Source organism: Caretta caretta, chromosome 7, assembly GCF_965140235.1.
Source record: "Caretta caretta isolate rCarCar2 chromosome 7, rCarCar1.hap1, whole genome shotgun sequence".
NCBI classification, from domain to species: domain Eukaryota; kingdom Metazoa; phylum Chordata; order Testudines; family Cheloniidae; genus Caretta; species Caretta caretta.
The window spans coordinates 53,850,116-53,869,439 of NC_134212.1; the positions used below are offsets into that span (position 1 = coordinate 53,850,116).

The following is a 19,324-nucleotide window of genomic DNA, read 5'->3' on the forward strand; positions in this document are numbered from 1 at the left end:
CTCCTCAGCCTCCAGTTTCAGGTTGGAAGCCACCCTCTTGAGCAGGGTCTGGCACTTCTTAAAGTCATCGGGAGGGCTGGCGTGGGAGGGGTCTGCCTCCACCTTGTCCCGTGACAAAAAGGATGAAGGCAACATTGGGGGAGAGGCTGGGGCACTTTCCCCCACTGGGGATGGCTCCTGCGGCATTGCCACCTGCTCTTTCAATCCTGTGATGGAGTCTGTGCTGTGTTCCGAGCACAGTACCGGCGGTGCAGGGAGTCGCTTGTCTGAAGCAGCTAGGGAGGGGAGGAGTGGTGTGAATAAGGAACTGGCATCATCGGTACACGCCATGGGTTCCAACAAGGCCACTGAGCAGGTCAGCGGCCCAGCTGCCATGCAGCCACCACAGGTGCTGTGCTGGTCTCCAGAGCCGAGGGTGATCGGTGCTTCCTTGGTGAGGGGCTAAATTCCTGCTCCAAATCAGATCAATCACCTTCCGGGGACCAGGGTGGGGCTGTGGAGTCTTGTATGTGGTGGCTCATTTTTCAGTGCAGGGGACTGGTGCCTGGAAGATTACAACCAACACCTTTCCCAGGAATGGCGCCAAGGACTGGTGCCGAGCGGTCCTGCACTGGCAGATACCAAAGCGTTAAGGGCTGTCTAGGGGATGGGGACCTGGGCCGGTGCGTTCACTGGCAGGAGGCGTGCCGTGCCAGGAATAGAGAGACCAGTGCCTTGAACTGGGTGATCCACGCCTCGTTGGTGGAGACCGCAAACGTGGTGCTCGGAATCTGGGCCATTCTGTTCTATTAATTTATTACATTTTGAATGTATTTCCTCTTAAATTGCACAGGGTTTTTTTTGCACTGGTTTTGTTACTCAATAAAATTATATTTTTGGAAAATAATTCATCTTTATTAATTCCTAACATACGCTGTAGAATGTCTAACAGTTCTGAAAGCACCCAACTGTTCTTGTACAGTGTGACACAACTCATAAGATCAGTGACAAAGTATGATAATCATAAGGGAGAATAAGACCAATGAGAGGGATATAACTAACATTAGAAAATAGAAAAATTATGAGATAATATGCAAGGAAATTTTGGAACATGAATTTGGTTTCTGTTAAATTATACTTTTGAAAGGTGGAACCGAGCAAATCTGGATTTAAACATGTTTTTGAACATAATTAAGAAGAGTTGGAAGTATGTTCTAACCCACTGCTCAGAGCTGAGAGTTTCTATACCACCCTTGCCACCAGTAGGTCCTGAATTTCTACTGATAAATACTGATGTCAGCTGTGTTTATCATCATTCAAACCCTCAGAGCTCAGGACTGACATAAGTGTGATGCAGGTCAGGGCTATTGTGATCAGTAAAAGGATCTACTTTTCTAGAAGATCAATTTCCCTCCATTTCAGTTACCTGAAATATACTTAAAAATGGAATCTTGTAACAAAATAAATGAGCGAAACCAAGATCTAAATGTTATAATCTTCTAAGGATATGACATTTTACTTTGACACTTTCTTTGTCAAAAGGAATATATCCCTCCTCCCATTTTGATTCCCAAAAGGCAGCTGTTTCTGCAGTACATCTTGTTCACTTGCAAGCTGGTAGCAGAGTGCACACTTCAACGTAAATTTAGCAAGACTGCTGGACCGACCCCTTATCCCTCCCAAAGCTATTTAGTTTCTATTTGTCTCCTCTCCATCAGTGCCCGAAGTAGAAATGTTGCAGTATTACTTCGAGCTCCCTTGAAGCACAGCCTTGTCCTTGGATCCATTGACCCAAGAAGCAATCAATGGTACAAGAAGGGAGTCATTTGATGAAGTAACCCTCTCCTAACGTGGTGCACAAACCATAACCCTTCTTACTGTGTTTTTAATTCTCAACCGAGGCTATGCAAAGTTAGCGAGATCCTTAGCTTTAGTATATAAAAGGAATACCTACCTAGATATTCTTTTCATCTGCTTATGCTGCTAGATCAAAAAGGGATATAAAAACTATGTGCCAGGAGTCTTCCAATGCAACCAACCAACAACCCCCTATAGACACAAAAGTCTTGTTTTCAGAAGCTATCTTTTTCCCACCCTTGAACTCTAGAATCAATATCTGCTCAGGAATCTTGCACTCCAAAGGACAGGTATCCCTAGGAAGGTTGAGCCTTTGTCCAATTACCTTAAATTATCTCCTACCTTTTTTATTTATTTTTCCTATCTCCTTTTTATTTCTGAGTAGTTTGGTTCTAGATGCTGTTGCAAGCTTGCTTCTTAACAATAGATAACAATCCTCTATCTGCACAGTTGGGCTGAAATTATAGGAGGAGGAAGGAGAAGTATTTCCTCTGGTGTATTAGTATACAGTTGCCAGAGGAAGGATACCAAGCAAGATGAATAAAAGATATGTTGCCACAGACTCATGGTGATACTGACTGGTAATGTTGTAAACCAGAACTGTAGCCAAAAGTTGTACCAGATTCCTGAGTCTTTTTCCCTTTCTTGCATCTGCCTCCACTGTGAAGGCAAAAATATCCACGGAATAAGTAATTACCTCAATATATTTTATACTCCATGATTGTGGATATTTGGGGTTTGAAAACGTAGCTTACCATTCCCAACAGAGTTCTGGCTGCTTGTCCAACCACCAGTCGATGAAGCAGATTCCACTTCTAAGATGCTGCTACTGTGTGACTTTGGGATATTACGCCAGGCAGGAACCAACCCACCAGCTCGCTTCATATGAGAATCCCTTGAAGAAGACGAGAGAAAACCAATGGATTAACATCTGGCCAATATTTTCAGGGGTGGAGAGGTGTAGGGTACTGGGGAGAAGGACTAGACAGCCCTACATTTTTCCAATCTGGCAGTAACATTTCATCTTCACCTTACTTTCACACAGTCTCAAAAGAGAAGGCAAAAGGATTCTGTGGGAAAATCCTGGGGGGGGGGAGCATCCATTTCTTCTCAATAAATGATATTTTCTAAAGATTTTATTCTTTGACATAGAATCATAGAATATAAGGGTTGGAAGGGACCCCAGAAGGTCATCTAGTCCAACCCCCTGCTCGAAGCAGGACCAATTCCCAGTTAAATCATAGGAATCTGGGCTCTCTTTCTCGGTCCCCAAGTGTAAGAATTATCTCCCTTATTCCCAAACAAACCAAAAACTATAACCTCCAGTCATGCATTTTCTGCAAGAAGGATTATAAAAACTGCATCAAAACTTCCAAACACCAGTTCCTCTTGATTTTGGCACTAAATCCCCTTATTGTATAAAATAGTAAAAAGAGCTCTCAAAAGGAATGATGGCGAATGTGGCTCCCTGCAGAACATGGCTTTCATAAAATAGCAACTGCAGCTATGTCACAATCTGCCCTTTTCTACAAGTATCACTGTATAGATCTTCATTCCTGGAAACTATGGAGCTGCAAGGAATTTCTCTACTGAAGATGACACTGGTTCCTTAGGAGACCCTAAGCAAGTAATACATGCCAAAAGCATTCTCTGGAGAGTTAACTGTTCCGAACAGATTTTTAAGATCTACACAAACAACAACTCTTTTGTAAAACCATGAGTGTGATCTCCTTTTACAGTAGTCACAGGCACCAGAGATGAAGATTGAAAGGTATATTTATTTATTAGGGCTGTCAAGAGATTAAAAAAATAATCGTGATTAATTGCACCGTTAAATAATAATAGAACACCATTTATTTAAATATTTTTGGATGTTTTCTACTATGTCAAACTTTAGAGCCTACAAGTCCAATCAGTCCTACTTCTTGTTCAGCCAATCACTCAAACAGGTTTGTTTACATTTGCAGAAGATAATGCTGCCTGCTACTTGTTTACAATGTCACCTGAAAGTGAGAAAAGGTATTTGCATGGCACTGTTGTAGCCGGCGCTGCAAGATATTTACATGCCAGATGCGCTCAAGATTATGTCCCTTGATGCTTCAACCACCATTCCAGAGGATGTGCACCCATGCTGACAGGTTCTGCTCGATAACAATCCAAAGCAATGCAGACTGACGCATGTTCATTTTCATAATCTGAATCAGATGCCACCTGCAGAAGGCTGATTTTCTTTTTTGGTGGTTCGGATTCTGTAGTTTCCGCATCGGAGTGTTGCTCTTTTAAAACTTCTGAAAGCATTCTCCCTACCTCGTCCCGCTCAGATTTTGGAAGGCACCTTCAGATTCTTAAATCTTGGGTCGAGTGCTGTAGCTATCTTTAGAAATTTCACATTGGTATCTTCTTTGAATTTTGTCAAATTTGCAGTAAAAGTGTTCTTAAAATGAACATGTGCTGGGTCATCATCCGAGACTGCTATAACATGAAATATATGGCAGAATGAGGGTAAAACAGAGCAGGAGACATACAATTCTTCCCCAAGGAGTTCAGTCACAAATTTAATTAACACATTTTTTAATGAGCGTCATCAGCATGGAAGCATGTCCTCTGGAACGATGGCCAGAGCACGAAGAGGCATATGAATCTTTAGCACATCTGGCATGTAAATATCTTGCAACGCCAGCTACAACAGTGTCATACAAACACCTGTTCTCACTTTCAGGTGACATTGTAAATAAGAAGCGGGCAGCATTACCTCCCATAAATGTAAACAAATTTGTTTGTCTGAGCAATTGGCTGAACAAGAAATAGGACTGAGTGGAATTGTAGGCTCTAAAGTTTTACATGGTTTTGTTTTTGAGTGCAGTTATGTAACAAAAAAAAATCTACATTTGTAAGTTGCACTTTTATGATAAAGAGATTGCACAACAGTACTTGTATGAGGTGAACTGAAAAATATTTCTTTTATCATTTTATAGTGCAAATATTTGTAATAAAAATAATATAAAGTGTGCACTGTGCACTTTGTATACTGTGATGTAACTGAAATTGATAAATTTGAAAATTTAGAAAAACATCCAAAAATATTTAATAAATTTCAATTGGTATTCTATTGTTTAACAGTGCGATTAATTGCAATTAATTTTTTTTTAGGTAATCGTGTGAGTTAACTGCGGTTAATTGACAGCCCTGTTATTTATGCATGCTATGTATTCTAAACCACTCAGGAGGCCCCAATAAAGTCCTCAAGCAGACATGGTCTCATGTCAGTCCATTAACACTACAAATGCTCCAGATTAGAGCCTGACACAGGGATTCTCACTGTCGGACAGTAATTTAACTGAGACAAAGATAACAGGGCAGTTTAACTCTTGACATGGAAAGCACAGTGACAGACATCTTCTAAATTTAAAACAAACTGTCTCCATCCTGCAACTTCAGGACAGAGCTCTGTATTTACATCCATTTTCTTAATCCCAATTCCCGTAGTTGGTCATTCCTCTCAATCATGAACCGTACAAATTAATGACCATCCAAACAGGGAAGACTGTCATGGCACAACATATCCAGCTTCCTATTTCCCATAATCTACCTGCATCACAGTCTACAAGAACTGCTGGCTGGGACTGAATGTCAATACTTAAGTTTCTTATTATAGAACTACAGTTTAGTTCTCAGAGGTTCTGGTGTTCAGGGCCATAAGAGAAGCAAATGTCCAAGAGTGCACTTTATTAAAATCTACCTGTGGGTGCTTGAGCTCTCAGACAAGGGCATGTCCAGACTGACTGGGCTGTTGCTGTTGCGTTCACTGCTTTCATAGCCAGATTCCATCCTTTGGATCAGACGAGGATGCTGATCCATCAGGTGCTGGGTGCCCCGACCTCGACCCCAGTGCTTATACCTGATGTTTAGTTGGTTTGGCCTTGTTCCTTGAGTTGCTGGTTCCTTCAGCTCATCCTCTGCAAATTCCTTGGCTGTCAAGAGAAAAGAATATGGGATGGCAGAAGTGTAAGGTTTAATTCCATCAAGTTACCTGCTAGTATTCTGGATTCTTAACCACGTTTAAACCAAATGAGCTGCTTCTGTGTTCAGGGATCAAATTGTCCAGATAATTTCAAAAAGCCTCGACAATATCTTTATAGCATCTCTAAAAACATGAAGTAATTTCCAGAGGAGCAAGAGAAATTAAGCTTTAGACTCATGCAGATTCTCCCCAAACTGACTTCTTTTTAAATACCTGCCATTTAGTGGAACCTGCTTCATCCAAAGGAAAACAAAATCTATGAGCCAGGAGTTCGAGTCATCTCTGTCAGGGTGAATATAGAAAAGGCCAGAAAGAGGGATATATTTCAATAGAGAAAGGGAAAGAGAAGATTAGCCACCTTGTGCAGTAATTGAGGTTCTTCAAGATGGTTGTCTCCGTGGGTGCTCCACTTTAGGTGTCTTGACGCCCTGTGCTTGTAATCGGAGATTTGTGGTAGCAGTGCCCGGTTGGGCTGTGCACATGCCGTAGCCGTCTCACACTGCTCCAAGTGGTTACATAGCGGTGTGCAGCCAACCATGCCCATGTTCCCTCTCTACCCCAGAGAATCTATGTGAAACTTTGAAGTAGAGGGAAGGAGGGTGGGTAGTGGAGCACCCATAGGGATACTAATCTTAAAGAACCTCAGTTACTGCACCAGGTGAGTAACCTCTTCTTCTTCAAATTGGAGGATTGGGCCGAAAGAAATCTAATGAGGTTCAACAAGGACAAGTGCAGAGTCCTGCACTTAGGAAGGAAGAATCCCATGCACCGCTACAGGCTGGGGACGGACTGGCTAAGCACCAGTTCTGCAGAAAGGGACCTGGGGATTACAGTGGATGAGAAACTGGATATGAGTCAGCAGTGTGCCCTCGTTGCCAAGAAGGCTAACAGCATATTGGACTGCATTAGTAGGAGCATTGCCAGCAGATTGAGGGAAGTGATTATTCCCCTCTATTTGGCACTGGTGAGGCCACATCTGGAGTACTGTGTCCAGTTTTGGGCCCCGCACTACAGAAAGGATGTGGACAAATTGGAGAAAGTCCAGCGGAGGGCAACGAAAATGATTAGGGGGCTGGGGCACATGACTTATGAGGAGAGGCTGAGGGAACTGGGATTGTTTAGGCTGCAGAAGAGAAGAGTGAGGTGGGATTTGACAGCAGCCTTCAACTACCTGAAGGGGGGTTCCAAAGACGATGGAGCTCGGCTGTTCTCAGTGGTGGAAGATGACAGAACAAGGAGCAATGGTCTCAAGTTGCAGTGGGGGAGGTCTAGGTTGGATATTAGGAAACACTATTTCACTAGGAGGGTGGTGGAGCACTGGAATGGGTTACCTAGGGACGTGGTGGAATCTCCATCCTTCGAGGTTTTTAAGGCCCAGGTTGACAAAGCCCTGGCTGGGATGATTTAGTTGGTGTTGGTCCTGCTTTGAGCAGGTGGTTGGACTAGATGACCTCCTGAGGTCTCATCCAACCCTAATCTTCTATGATTCTTCAAGGAATGCCCCTGTGGGTGCTCCACTTTAGGTTACTATTGAGCAGTGCCCCTCAGTGGAGGGGAGGGGCTTTGGAGTTGGGTTATTGATAACACCATGAGCCCAAAGTGAGCATCTGATGCTGATTGTTGCTCTATAGCATAATGTTTAGTAAATGTATGGACTAATGTTCAGTTTGCTGCTCTACAAATGTCAGTGATAGGAACATTATTGAGAAAGGCCGCGGATGTTGCATGTGCTCTGGTGCTTTAGTAGCACAGTTGAATATATCCTGATATCCATTTGCATAGTTGCTGTTTGGAGATGGTTTGACTCATTGAGTGTTTTGTTATGGAAACTAATAGTCTTAGTGATTTTCTAAATGTTTTTGTTCTTTCAGTGTAGAAAGCTCATGCTCTGTGAACATCCAATGTGCTGAGTGAGGCCTCCCTCCTGTCCACATGTGGCTTTGGATAAAACTCAGGTAAGAATATAGGCTGTTTCAAATTAAAGGGGGAGGAGACTTTGGTTTCTCTTGGGTTGGAACCTGGGATGTAGTTGTAGGATTACTTTATCTTTAAAGAATATTGTATAAGGTGAGTGTACCATTATGGCACCTAATTGTCCCACTCTGGTGGATGTGACGGCAATGAGAAAAGCCACCTTCATGGACAAAACAAAAAGCAGGTTGTAAGGGGTTCAAATGGCTTTCCCATGAGTCTGCGTAGAACAAGGTTGAGGTCCCACACGGGTGTAGGGTTTCTTATTGTGGGATAAGTGTTTCCAATGCCTTTAAGGAAACATTTAATTGTCAGGTGAGTGAATATAGTGACCCCATCCACATTGTCATGAAAGGAGGAAATAGCAGCCATGTGTACTCTAATGGACCTTGTGGATAGCACAGATTTTTTTAAGACTTTGTATATTGTCCAGAATCCTCGAGAGGGGGGGACAATTGTGGTAAGATCTGTTTATCCAGGTGCAGAATCATTTCCACTTATGGACATACGTCTTTCTTGTACTTGGTCTCTGATTGTTCAGTAACAGATCTTTTACTTCCTCAGAACAGGCCTCCTCGACCCCAGTCAGCCAGGGAGTATCCAGGCCTTGAGATGGAGTACTGTGAGGTTGGGATGTCCTGCATCTTGTGATACAAGATGAGGTACTAAGGGAAGGGTTCGAGGTGGTTTCACCACCATCTGAAGCTGGTATGGGAACCACGTTTGTCTGGGCCATGCAGCTGCAATAAGAATTACCTGGATTTGCCCTGTTTGATCTTGTGAATTACACAGTTTAGGAGTGGGGTTGGAAGAAATGCATACATCAGTGGTGCCGCTTAGGGATTATTGTCCCAATCCTGCCCTGGAGCAATATTGTGGGCACTTGATGTTCTGAGCTGTGGCAAATAGATCTTTGGTGGGGAACCCCTATAGTTTGAATATGGATTTGAGAATTCCGGGATCCATCTCCCACTCATGGGTTTGTGAGAAGTCTCTGCTTACTACATACGTTGTTGTATTCTGACATCCCGGAAGATAGAATGCCAATATCTCTATGTTGTTGTGATGCACCAATTCCAAAATCATATTGCCTCTGTACATAGGGAGTATGATCATGCTCCCCCTTGGCGGTTCATGTAAAACATGCTTTCTATATTGTCTGTGAGGATCTTGATGACATTGTTCTTGATTAGAGAGAGAAAGTGGTCACATGCATTTCGGACTGCCTTTAGCTCCAATAAGTTTATGTGCAGGTTGGCATCTGCTGGGGACCAGTGGCCTTGGAACATATTGTTTAGTAAGGCCTGGTCTACACTTACTCAACAATATGTTCCAAGTCCGTGTGTGTGTAATCAATCTAAGTTATGCAACTTCAGCTAAGTGAATAACGTAGCTGAAGTCGACATACTTAGATCTACTTACCGTGGTGTCTTCGCTGCGGTAAGTTGACGGCTGATGCTCTCCTGTTGACTCCGTCTGCCCCTGTCGCCCTGGTGGAGTACTGGAGTCGACAGAAGAGCACTCAGCGGTTGATTTATCGCATCTAGACCAATCAACCCCTGCTAGATCGATCGCTGCCTGTTGATCCAGCGGGTAATGTAGACAAGGCCTAAGTGTGCCCCCGAACCTATTAGGGAAGCGTCTGTTGTGATTGCCATGGTTGGAGTTCTTTGTTGGAAAGGGACTCCTGAACAGATGTTCTTAGGTTGTGTCCACCATGTTAGAGAGTCTTTTACTCTGCGTGGCATTGTAAGGCGTCTCTTGAGAGAGTGCGGCATATACACTGTTCGAAGCCAGGCCTGCAAGCATCTCATGTAGCGTGTGGCAAGTTTGACAACAAACATTGTTGCTGACATATACCCTAAGAGTTGTAATCATGGGTGTTTGTGGGCTGTCTATCACCACTGAAATTAGATTGACAAGAGTGAGAAAAAGTTGCTGGGGTAGCACTGCTGTTGCTGTTAGACAGTTGAGACGGGCTCCTATGAATTCCAACTTTTGGACAGGAACCAGTGTGGACTTTTGTGCATTTATTTGCAACCCTAGGTTTGTGAAAACCTACTCTGTTTCTTTTTGTTTGCAGGTACTTAGACGCCCAGGGTTTTTAAGGTTGCCCTTGAGTCTTTTAGGGTGCGTAATGACATATTGGTTTTGCCTGCAAATAGTTTCTGACCCTCAAAGGGTAAGTCCTTGACTGTTGCCTGGACCTCCCTTGGGAACCCGGAGAGGTGGAGCCAAGATGCACAATTCATGACCACAGATATCATGATAGATCATGCTGCTGCGTGTGCAGAGTCAAGGGAGGCCTGTAGGGCCCTAGCGATGAGAGACCCTTTGGAAATGTTAGCCTTGTACTATTCTTTTTTGTCACTGGGTAAATTTTCAATAAATTCTGACATTTTGGAGAACAGATTGTGTGTATATTTAGCCAGTAGGACCGCATAATTGGCAATGCGGAACAGAAGTGTAGCTGAGGAATAGGCTTTCCATCCAAAAAGGTCCAGCCTTTTCCAATCCTTATCATACGGGGTCATTCGGGACTGCTGTTGTTTCCCCCTTTGGTTGACTGCCTCCACTACTAAGGAGTTTGGTGCAGGGTGTGTAAGTAGAAACTCATCCCTTTTTGCTGGCACATAATATTTTTTGTCAAACCTCTTACATGAGGGTGGTGCTGTAGCAGGTATTTTTGCAGGCTCCATGATTGCATCATTAATTGGCAGGGCTATCTATGCCGCTTGGGATGTCTGGAATATTTCAGTGAGTTTTTGTTGGGCTTCTGGTAGCTGTTCTAATGAAATGTCTAGGGATTCAGCTACCCTTTTGAAGAGGTCCTGAAAGGATTTTAAGTCATCTCCCATAGTGGGATGGTGTGGCATTATGGTTTTGTCCACTGACGATGATAGAAGTGAGTAGGCGGCAAAGTGTCATGTTCAGCTGTGTCCTCGTATGTTCCTCAGTCTCTTCCTCTTGTGTTTCTGAAGGAGCTGGGGCAGTTGGTGAAGGGGATCGTGCTGCTCTGGACCTGGGTAAGCTAAGGGGTCTGCAGTGTTGGGCCCTATACATTACCCATGGATCCCAGTATGACCAATTAGGTGGGAATGTTATGGGGGACGGTGCCCAGGGGTGACCATACCATTCTTGCATGTCTGTAGGTGGTTGGTGATGAGATGGTCCAGGCTTGGGTGAGGAGTGGCAAGGAGTGTATATTAATGCATCATCCTCTTCTTCCTCATCACTGGAGATAGGAGGGGCTGAGATGCATGGAATGGTCAATTGGCTTGGTTCCGATCTGGCTGGGGTACCCTCGGTACTGAGTAAAGGACATTCAGGCGTTGAGGCCACTGTCAAGTCTGCACGCCTCAGGAACTGCTGCAGAACTGTGACGCTCGGTGCCAGAGATGGCATTGTGAACGACCCAGGAGTATGAATTGAAGCTGCTGGTGCTGAGGATTTAGAGCTATACAGCATAGGTACAGCAGGTGGCGCCATTGTACTGCTCAGTGCCAACGTTTTCTTCAGCTCCATGGGTACAGAGCTGGAAGGTTTCACTTTTCTGTGTGAACCTACATTTGAGCTTGCCCGCATAGGGTCTTTAGCTCTTCAGGAACTCTCGGTGCTGGACGGCCCCAGTGCCACACGGTCCAGCATGCTCGGTGCCGTCTGTACCCGGGCAGATTTTTCCATTGGAGATCGCTTTCTTTTAGGTGATTCTTGGTGTGGGGATGTCTGCGACCGCTTTTTGGTAGCTTTTCTTGGAACGGGTGCCTTGCCAGCCGTTGTTGGAGCAGAACCCGTCAGGCGGCTGCTGGCGACCGTTAATCAGGCAGTGTCCAGGATTTGGGGCTTGAGGCTGGCCTGAGGGATTTCTCCATCATGAGGAGCTTCAGTTGGAGATCCCTGGCTTTTCTTGCCCTAGCTGTCAGCTTTCTGCAGTGTGGGCACTTTTGAGTAACGTGTGTCTCGCCGAGGCAGTGGACAAACTGTGTGTGGTCGTCAGAGACCGTTACGGAGTGTCTGCAATTCAGGTAGTGTTTAAAGCCAGGTGAGCTTGGCATACCTGAGAGAATTGGTCTCTTAGAAGAAAAAACAGGGATAAACCTTGTTTGAAACTATAGCGGTGTACCTGTTGGAGAGACAGGGTAAGGTAAAAAGGAAAAAATAATTTTTTTGAATGAAGAAATAAAAAATTATAGTAGGGCAAGGGAATAAGGTAGCTAACTACAACTAAGCTAACACTATTAGGAACAAAAAACTGTTACCTACCTTTCGTAACTGTTGTTCTTTGAGATGCGTTGTTCATTCCATTCTAGGTGAGGGGCGCCCATGTGTGTGGACGTCAGAGATTTTTGCCTTAGCAGTATCCATAGGGCCAGCTGTGGCACCCTCAGGAGTGGCGCTCCCATACGGTGGTATATCAGGTGCCGCCGACCCTACGCCCTCTCAGTTCCTTCTTGCCGACAACTCCAACAGAGGGGCAGGAGGGCAGGTAATGGAATGGACATGAGCAACACATCTTGAAGAACAACAGTTACGCAAGGTAGGTAACCGTTTTTCCTTTTCGAGTGCTTGTTCATGTTGATTCCATTGTAGGTGACTCACAAACAGTACCAATGGAGGCGGGCTCGGAGTTCATGGTCTTGCAGCTTGCAGCACTGCTCTGCCAAAGCCAGTGTCATCCCGAGCTTGCTGTGTAAATGCATAATGAGATGTGGACGGATGACCAGGTTTCTTGGATTGGCACCTGTTCCAGGAAGGCTGCTGATTACGCCTGCACCCTAGTCGAGTAAGCCGTCAAGATCGCTGATGGGGGCACCTTTGTCAATTCATAACCGTAGTGGATGCAGGCTGTGATCCACAACGATATTCTCTGGGCAGACACTGGGCAACCTTTCATCCTGTCTGCGACAGCAGCGAACAACTGCGTTGATTTATGGAACAGCTTCGTTCTATCTGTGTAGAAGGCCAGCACCCGTCTGACATCTAGGATATGCAGCCTGCGTTTGTCATCCATCGCATGAGGCTTGGGACAGAAGACCGGTAAGTAAACATCTTGACCAGTATGAAACTGGGAAACAACCTTGGGCAGAAAAGCTGGGTGTGGCGCAACTGGACCGTGTCCTTGTAGAAGACCGTATATGGCAGCTCAGAGGCAAGCGCCCTGATCTCGGACACCCTGTGGGCTGGTTATAGCAACCAAGAAAGAAACCTTCCAGGAGAGAAGCAGGAGGGAGCAGGAAGCCAAGGGTTCGAAGGGAGGACCCAAGAGTCTTTACAGCAAAATATTCAGGTCCCAAGGGGTAACCGGGTCCCAGACATGTGAGTAGAGGTGCACCAGATCTTTCAAGAGCCGCACTGTCATAGGACGGGCAAAGACTGTCCTGCCTTGAAACAGAGGGTTAAACATCGAAATAGCCGCCAGGTGAACCTTGACCAAAGAGAGCGACAGGCCCTGAAGCTTAAGGTGCAGCACATAGTCTAGGATGTCCTGCAGTGGGGCCTCTTCTGCCCCATTGTGTCGATCTGAGGCCCAACACGTGAACCGCATCAACTTTGCCAAGTAGTAGCCTGGGAGAAGGTTTTCTGCTGCCCAGCAGGACCTGTTGGACACCAGCAGAGCATGCCCATTCATCCAGACTTAGCCACACAGTAGCCAAGCTGTCAAGTGCAGAGCCGACAGTTCAGATGACACAGAACATGATCCTGGAACAGCAAGTCCGGCTGAAGAGGCAGCTGCAGCAGGGTGGCTGCCAAAAGACTCAGCAGCATGCCGAACCAGTGTTGGTGAGGCCATGCTGGGGCTATGAGGATGACGCTCGCTCTGTCTTGCTTCACCTTTAGCAGGACCTTGTGAATCAATGGTACTGGCAGAAAGGTACATTAGCATTCCCGACCATGGAATCAAGAAAGCATCTGACAGGGAGCCTTTGTCCCTGCCCTGCAGAGAACAGAACACATGGCACTTTCTGTTCTGCCTGGATGAGAACAGGTCCACCTGGGGAGTCCCCCACCTGTGGAAGATCAGGCTGACCACCTCTGGATGGAGTGACTATTTGTGGCGAGATGAGAAGGTCCTGCTGAGGCAAGCTGCCAAGACATTCTTGGTTCCAGGCAAGTGGGTGGCTACCAGATGAATGGCATGCTGCACACAAAAGTCCCAGAAGAGGAGCGCCTCCTGACACAGGGCTGAAGACCTGGCACTGCTTTGCCTCTTGATGTAATACATCGTGGCAGTATTGTCTGTGAGGACCTGCACCACCTTGCCTTTTAAGTGGGGTAAGAAAGCCTGACAGACCAGGTGAACAGCTCTGAGCTCCCTTACATTGATATGAAGGGCTAGGTCATGTTGAAACCAGTGGTCCTGGTTGCTGAGCTCACCCAAGTGGGCTCCCCAGCCCAGATCCGATGCGTCTGAAAACAGGGTAAGTGACGGGGAATCCCTTGTAGCACTGACTTGGGATCCAGCCACCAGCCCAGGGACGAAAGGATGTCATTCAGCACCGTAATCACTCGGTTCAGGGTGTGCCTGCTGGGGACTTAGATCGAGGACCGCCATGCTTGCAGAGGCTGTAGATGAAGTCTAGCATGGCTGACCACGTACATGCATGTGGCCATTTGGCCCATCAGTTGCAGGCAGGTGTGGGCTGTGGTGAGCGAGTGGCTCATCATGTGGGAGATCAGGTCTGACATGGCCCGAAAACACGCTTCCGGAAGGAAAACCTTGGCCGGCATGGAGTCGAGAACCACTCCAATAAACTCTGTGTGTTGAACTGGTGTTAACATGGACTTTTCTGTGTTTATCAACAGGCCGAGGTCACGGCAGGTGAAACGCACCAGCTCGAGGCTCCTCTGCACCTGCCCCGGAGACCTGATCTTGAGGAGCCAGTCCTCGAAATATAGGAAAATCTGGACCCCTTGACATCTCAGGTAAGCCGCTGCTGGCACCACACACTTCGTGAACACCCTGGGTGCCGAGGACGGGCCAAAGAGTAGCACTGTGAACTGGAAATGGCACCTGGCCACTATAAAATACAGGAAATACCTGTGACCCAGCAATATGGAGACATGAAAGTAAGTGTCCTTTAAGTTGAGGGCGGCGTACCAGTCTCCTCAATCCAGGGAGGGGATGATGGAGGCCAGGGATACCATGCGGAACTTCAACTTCTTGAGGTGATGCAGGTCCAGGATGAGTCTTAGGCCGCCCTTTTGCCTTCAGGATTAGGAAGTAATGGGAGTAGAATATTCTTCCTTCCATGTCCTGAGAAACCTCCTCCACAGCCCCCAGGCACAAGAGCTTTTTGACTTCCTGACTGAGGAGTTGCTTGTGAAAGGGTCCCTGAAGAGGGATGGGGAAGAGCATGGGTGGGAGGGAGGGGGAGCTGTACATTGCAGGGTATAGCCCCAAGATATTATATCCAGGATCCAGTGGTCTGAGGTTACCTACAACAAGCCAAATGGTAGGGGCAGAGATGGTCAAGGAAGAGATGGGGAGGATCCAGGTAGCTGACTGAGGCATCACTCAAGTGCACCCTCAAAATTAGCACTTTTGGCCCCCTACATGTTTGGCGGGCCCAGGTTATGCAAGTGAGCAGGAGGAAAAAGGGCACTGATGGCTAAAACTAGTGTCTCTTCTTCTTGCAGAGCCCTGATGGGGCTGCCAGGATCTTGGCAGTGGAGGAGGCCAGAATGGCTTATGAGCAGACAGCGGTGTGCACATGCCCAACAAGCAAAGAGCGGCTCTGTGTCCTTCAACCCATGCAGCCTGGCATCCGTCTGCTCGGAGAAGAGACCAACCCTGTGGAAAGGAAGGTCCTGAATCGAGGTCTGCATCTCCTGGGAGAGGCCAGCTGTTTGGAGCCAGGAGCTGCGCTGCATAACCACTGCCAACATGCCTAACCGATCCGCTGAGTCCGCCATATCCCATGCCATTTGCAGGGAGCATCTGGCCACCACGGTGCCCTCCAGCACCAAGGTGCCGAACTCCTGGACCAAACCCTGCAAGAGGGATTCTTGGAACTTTCTGAGACGATCCCAGAAATTAAAGTTATATCTGCCCAACAGGGCTTGATGATTTGCCACCCAAAATTGTAAGCTGGCAATTGAATAAATTTTTCTCCCAAAGAGATCGAGACTTTTGGCCTCTTTGTTCTTGTGAGTCGAGGCGGTATGACTGTGCTTGTCCTCATTGGCCGCAGACAAAACCAACAAGCCCGGGGGTGGGTGGGTATAAATGTATTCAAACCCTCTGGCTGGAACAAAGTACTTTTTTTCAGCCTTTCTGGAGGTGGGAGGAATGAAAGAGGGGGTTTGTCATAGGGCCTTGGCGACCTTAAGAACCTCTTCATGCATGGTAGGGTGACGCGGGTGGGCGTAGAGGCTGAGAGGACATTGAAGAGAGTGTTCTCTTGCTCCACCATTTCCTGCACCTCCAGCCCTAAATTCTCGGCTACACACCAAAGTAGTACCGATGTTCCTTGAAATCATCTGGTAGGCTAGCTCTTGAAGGTCCTGTGACTGCCTCGTGCAGGGCTGATGAGGAAGATTGGACCACTGGGAGAGGTCCCAGGGTTTCAGCTACTGCTGGAGAGGTGGGCACAGGCTCTTCCACTGTGACCTCTGAATGGCCCTCTGGCACTGAGCCTGGTGCCATCGGTGCTGCCGACCAGAGTTCCGACGCGGCGAACAAAGAGCACTGCAAAGGGGGGATCGTTATGACTGGTACATCCCACGCGCTCTAATAAGGCCACACTGCGCTGGGCCACTGGCCGTGTTGCCACTGCGGTGCCGCAGATGACGGTGTGGGTTCCAGTGCCCAATCCCGCCAGTGGGGCCTGGGCGATGGGCTAAACTTGCCCTCCGTGCAGGAGGAATCACCTTCCTGCGACCAGGGAAGGGCCGTCCATGCCTGGGTTTGTTTACTGGTCATGGCTACCGGCGACCAATGATCAGACGAGGGAGACTGGTGTTAGTACCAGGGAGATCGATACTGGTGACAGGGAGACCGGTGCCAAGACGAGGAACGCTCCCGGTGTGCCAACGATCGGGACTGACATTGAGAAGACAACTGATGGGAGGATGACTGGTGCCAGGAATAGTATGGGAAGTATCGACCCCATACAGGTGAGTGACACTGAGGGAAACTGGATGCTAGTCTGAGTGACCAATGGCAAGTCTCAGAGCCTCAAGTCTCGGATCCTCGGTGCGGTGAACAGGAACGTTGCCTCCTCTCCGGTGACCAGCAGTGTTCCCCTGCCCCTTGAAGGGTCTTGGCGGCTGGCTTGCCTTCTTGGGGAGCCTTAGCAGAGTCCTGTGGCACCAGAGTCATCATCGGAGCAGGTGGAGACCTGTGCTTTCTCTGCGCCTGGGAGGATGACAGTGCTGGCAGCGGCATGGGTCCCATACCGCTCCCAGGAGTTGGTGACGGACCTTTGAGGAGACTGGGGGGCTCAAACTGAGGAGGCATGAGGATGTGGCTCTGGAGTAGCCAGGCGGCTAGGCCTGGGTCCCTTGGCCCTTTTTGCCTGGAGCCGGGGAGCTGCACTTTTTTGTTTTCCTTTTCGGCACCAGTAATGAGGCTCGGTGCTGGGAGGAAACAGGTGCTGGCGGTGCACTGTGCATGGAGGCCGAGGCGCTCGGTGAGACCTGTCATGACGGCTCAGAATCCAGGCGAAGGGCAGACTGCATCAGGAAGGCCCTGAGACGAATATCCTGCTCCTTTTGGGCTCAAGGCCAAAAGTTCTTACAGATCTGGTACCGACCCTTAATGTGTGACTCCCCCAAGCACTTAAGACAGCTGCTAGGGGTCACTAACAGGCATAGGCCCTGTTGCAATCTGAGCAGGGCTTAAACCCGGGAGACCGGGGCATGCCCCACCTGGGGCAAAGTCCCCACTGGGACCCTAACTAACTACACTTAACAACAACTTAACTAACACTATTCACAAACTATTTACAAAAGGCCCTAAGGTATGAAGTTTGTAGGAGAAAAAAACACTAGCACTTGCTAAGCGAAGGAAGGTGTGCTGACTAACCACCACTGGTGTTAAGACGGAACTGAGAGGGTGTAGGGCCAGAAGCGCCTAGTATACCACCGCTTGAGTGCCGCACTCCAAAGAGCGCCATAGCCAGCCCTCTGGATACCACTAAGGCAAAAGTCTCTGACGACAGCACACGTGAGTACGTACACACCCAAAATGGAATTGACATGAGTAATCACTCAAAGAGGAACTACGAACTATCTGAGGTAAGAGAGGACCCCGCTGATCGCTCAGACACAAGCTAAACGTGGCAGAAAAGGAACTGGGGAACAGTTGGCTGCGCACTGCTATGTAACTGCTTAGAGCGGCGCGTGCGTGGTCCATCCGGGTACTACTACCACAAATCTCTGATTACAAGCACAGGGCATCAAGACACCTTAAGTGGAGCACCCACAGGGACACTCCTCAAAGAATCTCTCCTTCTCCATAACTCTCTGCATTTGTGCACACAATTGTTTTGTGTACTAGTACCCACTTGTGCATTAGATAGTAAGATCTTTGGAGCAAGGATTTTGTTTTGATTCTCCATTCTCTGCTGCTCTAGCTTTTTGTGGTACTGTGCATTACATTATATGAAATCTATTTTAGAATTTTGGCATTCAGATTTTGATTACATTTTTTACTATAACTCATTATGCCTCTTTTCCTAATCTTTCATATTTTAGTGTTATCCTCCTTCTGATTTTAATGTGCATTCCTACTTGTCTTTGGTTGGTTCCCCTCATGCCCCTTTTCCATCCTTTCCATGAGTAATGTTCTCTCCCTCCTTCCTCAAGTTTTCTCCTTCCTCATTCCCACGATTGCTTCATCCCTTCCAATCCTCTTTAACTTCTAGATTCTCCCCAGCAATTTCCTCCATTTCTCTCTCCTCTCATCCCCCTCAGATTTCCCCAACAATACCTTGGTCCTCCATCAACACAACCCGAACATTGCCAACACGCATTCTCTCCCCCACTCATCTCCCAACCATGAATTGGAACTCAGCAGCTCCAGCCATTTATGGGCCCTGGGGAACAGCACCAGAAGGTGTCTGATCTGCAGTACCTTTGTAGGGTTTAGGGGATTTCTCTCCCCTAACTGGATGGTGAACACGACAATAAAGCTGCATGGATCTTTGTTGCATTCTCAGAGCAGGGGAAGGACCTGTGGATGTCAGGGGCTCTTGTTTCCAAACAGAGACTTCCCTACCCAAAGCAGTGCAGAGCTGGGCTTTGGCCTCCATCTACAGGTGCAGATTGAGGCAGGTCCAGGTAAACTATGGGTTGGGTGCTAGGGCTCATGACAAGCACTCAGAATAGGGAATGGTAGCTAGCAAGGGGAATTCTTTCATTCTCTAGTCCGAGACATCATGCTGCATATGCTGTGATTAGCAAGAGGAGGACAGAGGGCGCAGAACATATACACCGGTCAGAGGGAGCAGGCCAGCGCTGGGGCACACGTTTGAGACCAATGCATGAGAACAT

The 19,324-nt window shown here is 47.3% G+C and overlaps 1 protein-coding gene across 13 annotated transcripts in view; it reads right to left on the bottom strand.

Annotated features, from left to right (window-relative positions):
- Positions 1 to 19,324, bottom strand: part of USP54 (ubiquitin specific peptidase 54) — a 270,452-nt gene that overhangs the window by 46,366 nt on the left and 204,762 nt on the right. For all 13 annotated transcript variants that reach the window (XM_075130691.1, XM_075130690.1, XM_075130688.1 and 10 more), the window contains 2 exons: positions 5,576 to 5,807; positions 2,592 to 2,731 (listed from right to left, as the gene is read on the bottom strand). In XM_075130691.1, coding sequence (XP_074986792.1) covers positions 2,592 to 2,731; positions 5,576 to 5,807 — 372 coding nt within the window. The remainder of the gene's footprint in view (positions 1 to 2,591; positions 2,732 to 5,575; positions 5,808 to 19,324) is intronic.